We start from the raw sequence: 12,309 nt of genomic DNA, 5'->3' as shown, positions 1-12,309 counted from the left end.
TACCCTATACAAAGAATTTTTCACCTTTGTCTTATACATTATTAAGTTACGTTTTTCCATAACTTTTCCTCCAGTGATGATTTTAATATTTCTGTTGCATACGTAATTTCATGGCAGTTTTCCCCTACCTCACTATCCTTGTTATCTCATCCTATTGTGTTTTCATCTCAACTTGCTCACCCCTGAGGCTTTCTGCTCCTGTTTAATAGAAGTTACACCTTCTTGCAACCTACTGAGGGTCTTGTCCGGTAGGAAATTATTTCCAGAGATCTTGTCCTCTGAGACTTCATGATGAAGCTTCCTTTCCTTGTTTTGCAACTCTGTTTTGTGGGTCCCATGTTGGTCTCTTCACAGGACCCTTTGTAACATACAGAGTATGTCAGTGGCCTCTGGTCTCACCCACTGTCCATCTGGGTGATGGCTAACTCCCTTCTCAAACAACAACCTAACCCCTAGGACCTGGTAGGCTTTCATCTAGCGCAGCTGTGTTGGCCTGAGCTGAACTGTTTGCCATTGCTTGGGACCTTGGTTCTCTGAATAAAGAGTGTACTGGTGGCATTGCTTTCCCCAGCAGGCAGTAATATCAAGGCTATCTCTCCCTCTACCTGTGCCTTCAACACTCTGTTATTTGGTGGTACACTTGGGTTAGATTTTCCACTGACAGTCTTCCTTTTACTGTTTCCTGTGTTTTCTCTGAGTTGCATCCTCTTATTTGATATTGAGATCATGGATATAAAGAGGCTGGGGAAAAAGAGATAGCCCTTAAAATGCCTCAAAAGAGTATGATTCACACGTAAAATATCGGTGCCTGGTTTTCTGGTTAGTAATAACATCATATTTCTTAACCAGAGGACAAAGAGACAGTCTTCCTACCTGTGAGAAGGAAAATTTCAGAGGGAAAACTCACTCTATTCCTGTGGTATGATAAGCCACTTTCTATACTTTCCTTATGCAACTGATCAGGCTTTCAGTAAGTCACAATTCTTCCTGGTTTCTGGAAATTAGTTGTCAATCCCAGTTTTCTCTTTCGAACTTTCATCTTTTTATTTATCTTTCAATGCATTTGAGAAGAAAATTGTAAAACAGTATGTTGGTAAATAACCAATAGTCTGGATTTTTGGAATCCCAGACAAAATTACCTCTACAAATTGGGTGTGTTCCCCCCAAAATTAGGCTAAATGACATTTACCTGTTGGCTATTGATATTACTAAAAATCACTATCATCTTTTCTTAAAATTCACAGAGCATAGGTGAATTTCTTATAAGGCTATAGACTCTTAAAGGGGTCAGTATGGGGTTCATTCAGAAAGTATGAACTCTACAATCTGGATTTCTAGGGCCACTGATTTGATCATATCTATGTAATCCATGCTTTTGAAGACACTCATAAAATTCTTGTCTCTACCGTGAAAAGAATGGGGCAACAAAGGGTTTCATGTTTACTAAACATTGTGTCCTTGGATGATTTCCTCTTGCCTGTCACAGAATCTAAGATCACCGAGAAGCAAGTGCCAACTAAAGACCAAGTGTCTGCGACCCCCGTGGGAAACCATGATGCTCAGTCTTCAGGCTCAGAATCCCCCACAGTGTACCTGAAGGATGTCATGTGTTACCTGTCCTTGCTGGAAACGGGGAGACCTCAGGATAAGCTAGAGTGTAAGTATGTACCCTGTCAGGGGGCTTCGACTTTTCCCTAGAGGAAGAGCTAGTGTCCTGTTTATGGTTCTAAACAGGCTGGAGGTTGATCTGGGATCCTGGGGATGGGTCCTGCCTCCTTGGGGGAGCTTTTCTGCCCTGTCACCAGCAGTGACATGAATATTTCCTAGAATCTTCCCTGGAACACAGTACCAGTTGTATAGGGTGGAAGGTGCATTGGAGACCTTGGTATTGAGAAGATCTGGAAAGGTAAGGGGTCTCTGCAAAGGGTGAAGACTCCCTTCCTTTGCTGGCAGGATTTCCTGAAAGCCTCCAATCAGAAAGCGGCTGCCTCCTCTTAGAAGATTTTTCAAGGGAAGATTTTCAACATCTGTCTTCCTTCCCCTATTCCATGCCCAAGCAACTCTTTAACTATGAAGAACGCTTTTTTTTCTTGAGATCTAATCAACCTCTATCTTGTTAAAGCCTATTTCCATGTCTTCACTCACCCCCACCCCAAGTGTTTTGGCCTCTTGAGAAAGAGGGCTAGTTAATTAAGGGAGTTGAGCTTGGTTTCAAAAACATGTCTTCAGAAGGAGAATAATAGCTGGGGACAGAAAGGAAAGCCCACAGTGGCTGAAGCAGCCTGCAGTCTCGCAGATGACTCACTCTGGGGACGGTCTCGCTGACTTTTGCGAGCCTACAGGCAAACTTTGAAACAGATGACAGGTAGGACCTTGTTAAAAATATATATTGTTTTGGCATCTCTTGGGATCTTAGTAGACACTGAGGGAAAAGCATACACATTATAGCAAAAGTCAAAATTCCAGCTAATAATCGGACTAGTCAGTGAAACTTAAGCATTAGGAAAAGTCTGGCAAAGGTAAACCCTTGCCCAAAACAAAATGAAACAGTTTGCTCTCTTAGCCAGCTTAAAACCTCCCCCCTAGGTTTGCAGTGTTAACAATTACAAGTCTTAAATGCTAATTTGGAAGCAAATGTACCAGATTTCTGTTTCTTCTGACTAATGTTAAAAGGGAAATGTCAAATTATTTCCCACATTCAGTTGGATTTTGAGTTTCAGGCATTATATTTGTTCATAACTACCAGAGAGGAGCAAATGTGGCAAATTCCTTGTATTAGTGCCTCTCAGACTGAGTCCTGTAATGGTAATGAAAAGAAACTGTATTTCTAAAAGCTTTTTATTACGGAAAATTTCAAACACAGATAAAAGTAGAGAATACAAAGAACTTCCGTGTGCCCATCAACCACCTTCAACAATTACCAGCTTGTGGTCACTCGTGTTTTATTTATACCTCCCACTCATTTCTTCTGCCCCAGATTATTTTGAAGCAAATTCCAGACATCATATAATTTCATCTGTAAATATCTCAGTATGTACCTCTAAAATAATATAACTTTTTCTTAAATATAACCACACACCACAATCACATCTAAAGAAAACGATTCCTTACTATTATCAAATATTCAGTCAGTATTCATTATTTTCCCTTACTTGGGGAACAATTCAAGCACTGTTCGTTTGAATTGGGATCCAAGTAAGGTCCATACATTGCCATTTGTTACTACGTCTCTTTAGTCTCTCTTCATCTTTTGCTTATTTTTTTCCCTACAGTTTTTTGTTGCAGAAACTTGGTCATTTGTCCTAAAGTTTTCTTTTTTTAATTAAATTAAATTAATTCAAATCATCTCTGATTTTAGTGATTGAAACCAAGTTAAGTTTTTTTTCTAGATAACCAAGCATGTATTTTTTTTTTTGGAAATGATAGCCTGAAATCCCACCCATCATCAATGTAATAACAATAATAACTCATCACTGAACACCTTATTTTTGCTAAGCACTTTAAATGCATTTTCTCATTTTAACCTGACAGTAACCCTAGATAGTTGACATGATTGTTCTCATTTTATATGTAAGAAAGCATGGAAAAGTTAAATGACTTGCCCAAGGCCATGCTGCTAAAAAGTAGGATGCTTGTTCACACTTCCTCATTCTACTCCTCATGCACAGTGGAACCAAAGAGGGCTCCATGTTAGAGCCACCTGGGCCCAGAGTGTCTCTTACCAGGACATTTGGAGGAGTCACAAAGAATCGGAAGCCCATGACTTTTAAATAACTTAAAGTCCAACCAGAGACACCACTGAATAAATACAAGGTCCAGAGACATAAAACATGTAGAAGGAAGTGACAACACAAGGGCAAATTAACAGGAGTGCTGTGACCCTGTGGGTACATCCCAAGTGGTCCAGAGCAGTTACACAAGGGAAGGGTCAGCCACAGAGAACACAGGCATGATGAAGGGTTTTAAAGGATGAGAGGGAAATGAAGATGTATTCAGCTCTGCTCCCCACCCTGCTTACTTCTGAGACCACAGACAGGATCTCTACCTTTTAGATGAATGAAATGGCAAGTTTCCAAATCCCATAAATGAACATTTAGTCCTTTGCCCAAAATTCACTCCCAAATCTTTCTTATCTTCCATCACCTCTCTACAGCTAGAACATGGTAGAGGATGTTTCTGAATTGCATGTAGACATTTTTAGAAAAAGAAATATAATAGCTTCTATAATAATAACTACTTCATACCATTATTGAGGATTAAATAAGTAATAATGATAAGGTGCATAGGATGGTACGTTGTACATGTTAAATGCCATATATAAATATTTATTAATGAAAGAAAATAAAAATAAATAACATCTGTTGGGTACTCTCTACATTCCAAGTGCTATAGATTTAGCATATCACTGACATATTAATCTTCATTTGAGAAAAACTTAGGATAAAGAAACTATTATAATCTCCATCTTACAGATGAAGAAATTGAGCCTAAAGAAGATAAGTGACTTATGTGATGCCCTAGAGGTGGTAGGACAGGGCCAAGATCTGAACCTGCCTAACTCCACACCCTTTCTGTGTGCAGTAGAAACAGTGTCCCGTCTACAACTGTGGTGCCTCTGCCCCACCACCAGCGGGGCATCTGCTTTGAGTTGTGTTCCCGTGATACTGAGAGGTGTGAGTGCTCTACAGGGAATCACGCTCGTGACCCAGATCTCATCAGCGGCAGAGTTATTGCTTAGACAGTCCCAGAAGCCAGGTGGCTTGGTTCTCCTCCCTCTTCCCACTGTAAGGAAGGACAGACTCTGTGCCTTGGAGGGTGGGTGAACTGGCTGCAACGGACTTCATCTAAAAACTGGCGGCAGCAAAGTCTCAGCCCATCCCTGGTACCCGGAGGACATCTCAAGCCTCACCTCTGTGTTTCTTGCAGTCATGTTTCGTCTCTATGATTCGGATGAGAATGGTCTCCTGGACCAAGCGGTAAGCTCTCCAAATATCCCTCCAAGATCCAATAAAGGCTGGGGGAGAGGGGAACAGGTGAAGGGAGAGTCCAAACACTCTCAGCTCCATCTTCATAGGAATAGCAGTGTCTCAATATGAGCTGCAGAGATGGCTAGAACCCACCGCCTTCTACTTCCAAAGAGCCCGCCCAGAGGAGAGTGAACTCCAACTTGCTTTTTCATTCCAGAAGCTCAGATCGCAAAATCTCAGGTTGGGGAGATGCTTTAGTATCTCATCTAGTTTAACTTCCCAGCTGGTTCAGAAATTCCCCCTGTAACTTCCTGCTGAAGCCCAGGGGTGGAGGAGAGGAGGTGGGAGAGGCAGAGAGACCAGGGCAAGAAGACAGGAGAAGGCAGGTAACTGCTGGCGTGCTTTGCCGTTACCCTTGCCTTCCTCTCATACCCCAGGGCACCAGCTCTAGGAGTCTGGCTCTGTCTGCTCCGAGCACATGATCCCATCCCACCACACCTGGGGAAGCCTGAATCTCATCCCCACCTCCCCTCAGGAAGAGTCTGGGACAGGTCAGGGGTCATGGAATGAGAAGAAGGATGGAAAAGGAAGAAGGTAGAGAGGAGAAAAGGCAAAGAGAATCAGACAGGTCCTGTCCTCATGACTGGCAGTGTCAGAGATGGGACTCATTAACAGAAAGGCTCTGAGGTTGAAGTGCACGGGGCTGAGTCAGACCAAAGGGAGGAAGAAAGGGAACCAGTCCCTAGACCAACTGCATCGTCCCGGTTCCCACTCAACCCCAGAGTGTCTTCATGGGATCCCTGCAGCCACATTGCAGTTCCGTGAGCTGGGTCATGCGAGGGAACCACCAAGAGAATCTCAAGCATTTGATCAACACATATTGATTATCTTATATATGTCGGCTACTGTTCTAAGCACTGGGGGGGTGTATCAGTGAGCCAACAGACAAAGATCCAGGCCCTCATGATGCTTTCATTCTAGTGCAAACACACACTGCAAAGCATAGTCAAGTATGTGTTAGATAGAGCTGTGTGCTAGAGGGAAAATAAAGGAGGGAAAGGAAGTAGTGGAGGGAGCTGCAGTTTTAGCTGGAGGAACCAAAGAAGGTCTCCCTGAGGAGGGGACATCTGAACAGACACTTGAAGGAGGTGAAGGGAGTGAGTCATGGGGAAGCACCTTCCAGGCAGAGGGAACAGCAAGTGCAAAGGTCCTGAGGGATGCCCGGAATGTTAGCAGATTAACTAGGAGGCCAGAGTGAGTGGAACAGGATGACTGAACAGATGAGGTTGGAGTGAGTAATAGGAGATGAGATCAGAGAAGTAATGAGAAGGGACGGGGCGTTTGCAAAGCATTATCAAGCCTTACAGGTGATTGAAAGGGTTTTCTCTTTTACTCTGGAGAGGTAGAGAACCATTGGAGATTCTGAGCAGAGGAGTGACATGATTGACTTAGGTCCTAACGGGATTGCTCTAGCTGCTGCGTTGTCTAGACTGTGGGGATGCAAGCAGGAATACCAGTTAGGAGGCTATTAAAATAAGCAAGACAAGAAATGATGGTAACTTGCACCAGGGTAGCAGCATTGCAGGTGGTAAGAAGTGGTTAAATTCTGGATCTATTTGGAAGGTAACACTGGTGGACTGAAGTGAGTCTCAAAATAGTTCTCTCTCTTTCAACTTCCCACCAAGACCCCCTGGCAGTTGGATGCCCAGCCTCTTCGTGAACACTCCCAGTAATGGAGAGTTCACCCAGTACCTTAAAACAGCCGCTCCACCACTGGGGATGACTGTTAGAGAAGGCATCCCTCCCGCACACAAGGCATCTCTAGTCTGCCAGGGAAATTTTCAATACAAAACCTGATTCTGCTCTTCTCTCCCCTCCCCCAACCCAGTGGTGAGGTCACAATAGGCCAACCCTCAACTCTTCCCTCCCTCCATCCCTCAGCTTACTTCTGCCCTCTGTAGCTGACCGGGGCAGCTGACCAGTGGAGTACCAGTTGTACACAATAGGCCTTCAGGTATTTGAAGGTACTATCACATCTTCCCAAAAATCTTCCCCAAGCTCATACTTCCTAATTTCTACACTGTTGCTCATAAGGAAGTTTTAAATCTCCATTCTGGTCAAGCTCTAGTTTGTCAATGCCGTTCTTACAATATGGCATAGAACTGAACCCACCCCTCCAGGACTCTTTAAGTATTCACATCAGGGAACTAGTTCTTCCTGAAATCTGCCCACTCTGCTCCCTGAAAATGCCCACCTATTTACACAGCCCAAGATTGAGTCTAATTCTCCATTCCTGAATCACATCGTTTGCTCACCTTGGATCTTGGACCCAACTAGTTTCACGAGCTCTTTTCCATTGGAACTTCTGCTGAGCCCTGTTCCCACCATTCTGCCCACTTCCTTATCCCCATCTACCACTTCATCTGCAGTTTTGCAATGGGTTATTTTCTACTTTAAACGAAATACAATTTTTTAAATCCCTGTTGGGTTTTAGCTTGCTTATTTTGACCCAACATTCTACCTGGTGAAAGTAACACCTTTAAACCTTGCTTCAGTTCTCCAACCTGTGTCCCCAAATCAACCTTACTATGAACATCTTAGATGGTGTCCAAGACATGCAAATGCTTTCTCAGTCCAGTGTGTTTCAGTGGGACTCTCAGGGCACTGATTCATTAGCATCCAACAATTCTGTGAGGTTTTAGATGGAGCCTGGCCTTGGTACCAAACAAAAGGCTCACTCATTAGGCAAACATACCCTTCATGAATTTCCTGTTCCAAGAGTCCTGGACCCAGGACTTGATACAAAGGAAACAAAGGAGATGCCAAAAGGAATCTGAATCATAGTGCCTGAGAAAGGACCAACACAGTGGCTCTACATCCAACTGAAACTGACCCCCAAGGGGTATAGATGAATCCCAAGTTGCTAAAGCTGTGGGAATGAGGTGTGGGAAAAGAGGGAAGAAGTAAGTGCCTTGGTTTGTAAGTATTTGTAGGACCACAAAGAAGGAGGAAACAGGAGTGCTTTCTATGCTAAGTCAAAGCACAGAATAGGGGAAGGAAGGTGGGTCTAGGAGGAGGTCAGTGTTCAGTGAGCTTTCTGCATACCTCTGGCTTATCCACGGTCTGTGTTTCTTGTGGGCTTTGTGGTCCAGGCAGAAATAAAGAGCAAAAACAAATAGTGAGTGCTTGATGAAATGCCAGTATACCGTACCAACTGCTTCTCACACTCTGCCCTGCCCATCTTCCCACGGGGTTGGATTTGAGTCTTGCTTGTAAAAGCACGTCTTCAGTTGGCTTCTCTCCTTGGTGTTTTCTAGGAGATGGATCGTATTGTCACCCAGATGCTACACATTGCCCTGTATCTCGAGTGGGATCCCACGGAGCTGAGGCCTGTGAGTTTCCAAAAGCAAGGGGTGACTTTCCAGTGAGCTTCCAAGATGAGAGTGGGACTTGGAAACACATGTTTACGGTGCAGGCTGTCCCAGATCATCTTCTTAGAGGTGACTTCTCTGGGTCCCACACCTTGATCTCCCACTTCCCTGATAGGAAAGATTAGAGGCGGCAGGGGAAAGTATAGACTAATTCAAATAACAATACCTAATAATACCCCCTAACGCTTTCACCAAAGCTAAATTTTTATAACAGGAGCTCAGAGATCAGAGAATTTAGAAAGACTTTTAAAGATTTTTCTCAATCATTAGATAATATTAATAATAATAATTACATTGGGGGCTCCTCTGAGTCCGATATAATATTTAGCGTTTTCTATACATTTTCTCTCATCTTCACTACCATGCTGCAAACATAGCAATACTAGTTCCAGTTTACAGACGAGAAAAGCAGAATCCAGAGAGTTGGGGTGGCTTGTCGAAGGCCACACAGGTCAGGGCAGAGCCAGGCCTGGACCCCTGTTCTCCTCACCCCCATTTGCTCCCTCAATGCTCTACTCACTCCGAATCAGAGGGGAAAGGGGTAAAACACAAGCCAGAAAACAGAACAGAAGAGAAAGAAAAGGGCAGGGTGGGCGGGGCAGGGGTGGGGCAGAGAAGTCAAAGAGGAAAGTGGACAGTGGTTGCTTTATGGATTCCACAGATATTGAAGGAGATGTTACAAGGGATGGACTACGACCGGGATGGCTTTGTGTCTCTCCAGGAGTGGGTCCACGGAGGGATGACCACCATCCCATTGCTCGTCCTCCTGGGCATGGACGACTCTGTAAGTTGCAAGCTTGAGGTCAAAGTCCTCTCACCTTTCAGAAACATCAGGTTCCATGTGGAAGTTAATATCCTTGGCTTCTGCCCCAGACTTCCCAATGGACAGCCCCTATGCTCTAGGCCAGCCCAAGAGTCCTCTCTTTTTACCTATTAGTGCCTGAAATATTATTCATTCATTTGACAGACGTTTACTAAATTATTACTAAATAAAGATACTGTTCTAAGGGCTACGAGGGAACACAGATACAATATTCACCCACCGGAAACTTATGCTCAACCAGGCAAAGGGCAAAAAATATTCAGGGAAGAATTCCATCTTTTTCACAAATTAGGTTTAAAAATGCTAAGAGAGTTGGGGAAGGAAGGAAGGAAAGGAAGAAAGAAAGGAAAAAATACTGATTTGTTGTGAGGCAGAGGGCGTTCAATAATAATATCTTTTTTTTTTTTTTTTTTTTTTTTTTGGTACGCGGGCCTCTCACTGTTGTGGCCTCTCCCATTGCGGAGCACAGGCTCCGGACGCGCAGGCTCAGCGGCCATGGCTCACGGGCCCAGCCGCTCCACAGCATGTGGGATCTTCCCGGACCGGGGCACGGACCCGCGTCCCCTGCATCAGCAGGCAGACTCGCAACCACTGTGCCACCAGGGAAGCCCATAATAATATCTTATTTAACAATCAGAACAACCAGATAAGGTAGATTTTTTTTAACCCATTTAAACAGATGGAAAACTGAGATTCTGAGTCCGAAGAGGAAAAAGAAACGCCAGCATTTATTTGTACTTGACTCCAAAGAACCTGCACTTTCGAACATCTCACACTTAGGAGTGAGACCAGTGGAAGAAACTTTGGAGGGTGTTTGCCCTGGCTCTGAAGGATGTGTGGGATTTTGATATCCCATTCTTGAGATAAAGATAAAGACCTAGGATATTTGATCTGGCTCTCGAGGATGGGTATGATTTGGCTGGTAGCAGAGAGAGTTTGTAGCTTGATCAAAGACCCACATGAAAGAAAATTCAGGGTGTTTTAGAGAAACCTCCCAGTTTTGATCAGAGTAGGGAATACATGTAGAGGCTTAATGTGAAATCACTGGCATCTGACCTGGTCTGCTTATTTACCATGAAAGTAGCTTCCATACACGAGGTAGGGAAGATTAGAACTAAAAGTACAAATGGTGACATTAGCGTTTACCAGTACAGTCACACGGGTTGTAAGACAATACCTCTTCAAGATTACTGAAATGTCAAAGATAGGGACAGAACAGCAGGTTCATTTGGGTTAGCCTCTAGCTGATGTTGTTGCCTGTGCTGTGTCCATCTGACAGTTCTGCAATTCAGGACTAAAGCTGAGCCCTCATCTCCAGCCCTCAAGGACTAAGAATCCTGCAATTATCTCATAGCGTGTCCAGCTCTTTCCAAGTGCTAAATAGAAATCAATGAACCAGGATCTCCTTTTTCCTTATAACCCTAGAAGGTCAGAGCTGGAAGAGAACTTGGTACTCCCTGGTCTGTCCCCTTCCTTTTTCATACCAAGGACCAGAGAGGTAAAGGCACTTGCCCATGGACACACACCTAGTTAGTACCAGAAGCCGTCTTCCATATTCAGTGACAGCAGACTTCTCATGCAGTGATTTCTTACCAAGAACCTACTGTGTGCACGAACCCACGTGCGCTAGGACCTGGGGGTGCTCAGATAGGTTAGGTATACTTTCTGCTATCAAGGCTCAAGATTATAGCTGAATCAAAGTGAAAGTTCTGCTTGAGTGCTGTTCTAATGCACCTGTTTTTTCTCTGAAACATGGAAATAGAGATGGGACATTTTAATCACAAGGAACCAATTTCTAGTTCTGTTTCCTATTTTGGACTTGTTGAGTCCAAAGTGCCACCAACTCTTTGCTTGGAGGGGATCCACTGTTTTATGGCTGAAAGAGGGAGAGACATTATTTCTTCAGCATTCTCCCCAGTGTCTCCCCCTGATGCCAAATCAGCCTTGTATTAAAACCATACTTTACCTCAGGAATAATGCAAACAAAAAACAAATGTGCATTTGGTTTTTATTAATTGAAATTTTATGCATTTATTTGAAAATAGGCACTAAATTGTATGTTTTCACATTAATAGTTGGGGTTCTAGGGAAAGCGTTCCTCGATGTCTTAAAAGCCACCTTGCTTGTTTGGTTTTTTTCAAAACCCACATGTGGCCACTGAAAAGTCTGGGGATCTCTGAATGGCATGTATGAGAAACAGTCTGTCTCCCAAGGGAACTGCAGTCTCAACCCAAAACCTGGCGTGCATAAGGAACATTACTCCTACGCCCTGCAGCCGCCAACGTGCAGAAATAAAGGAGCCACATGATGGTGCTATAACTCAAGCAGAAATGTTACTTTATCCCAAGTCAGGGTCCCTTTGCTTCTTACCCTGTATCTATGAAAATAGCTGACTCTCCCTTGCTCAGATACTAATTGATTTTGCCAATAAAGGTATTTCAGGTCAAATGACCATCCCTTGGGCTGGATGAAGAAGGAGCTGGGTCTGCTAAGAGTGCTGTAATTTCCCTTCTGTCCATGAAGGAAAACCCTGGTCTGTGGAGGTACAGAAGAGGCATGGAAGGAGCATGGGCTCCGAGGCCAGCAAGAGCCCCCAGTGTGACTACGGGCTCAGCTTGGTCACTTATTATTTGTGTGGTCTTGGGCTATTTATGTAACTTCTATGAGTCTTTGCTTCTTCATTTCTAGAACGGGTCTAAATCTACCTCCTTACACGTAGGAAAGCACTCTACTTATTTTTGTGTCCCCTACTGCCTAGCACGGAGTAGGAACTTAATAAATGTTTTCATTTTCAATGTGTCGGGCACTGGATTAGGGTCCTCACTTATAGTATTTCACTTGATTTTTACAAAAATCCCTTGAGGTCAATGTTTGTCAAAGGAGTGAATGAATAGATATTTAAGTGGGTCATTTAATCAGTTACTGAACCCATTTACTAAAGTAGAAGCCATTAGATAAAAAGGCTTTAATTCTGTAAGACTCAGGTTTTGGAAGAAGCAGGGTTTTGAGGTGGTAAGAAGAAAATAACGTATCCTGGCCCCAGGAGGAGACCAGCATTTGAAAAAGCATGTGGGCTCCTCTAGAGACC

At 43.7% G+C, this 12,309-nt stretch overlaps 1 protein-coding gene across 9 annotated transcripts in view; it reads left to right on the top strand.

Moving 5' to 3' along the window:
* DGKG (diacylglycerol kinase gamma) overlaps positions 1-12,309 on the top strand; it is a 207,314-nt gene that overhangs the window by 70,248 nt on the left and 124,757 nt on the right. For all 9 annotated transcript variants that reach the window (XM_067738346.1, XM_067738344.1, XM_067738339.1 and 6 more), the window contains 4 exons: positions 1,487-1,657; positions 4,927-4,976; positions 8,285-8,359; positions 9,060-9,182. In XM_067738346.1, the coding sequence (XP_067594447.1) occupies positions 1,487-1,657; positions 4,927-4,976; positions 8,285-8,359; positions 9,060-9,182 (419 nt within the window). The remainder of the gene's footprint in view (positions 1-1,486; positions 1,658-4,926; positions 4,977-8,284; positions 8,360-9,059; positions 9,183-12,309) is intronic.

This window comes from Pseudorca crassidens, chromosome 5 (genome assembly GCF_039906515.1).
Source record: "Pseudorca crassidens isolate mPseCra1 chromosome 5, mPseCra1.hap1, whole genome shotgun sequence".
Lineage (NCBI taxonomy): Eukaryota > Metazoa > Chordata > Mammalia > Artiodactyla > Delphinidae > Pseudorca > Pseudorca crassidens.
Note: the sequence above shows the minus strand (reverse complement) of the source record. Positions and strands in the feature narration are given on the sequence as shown.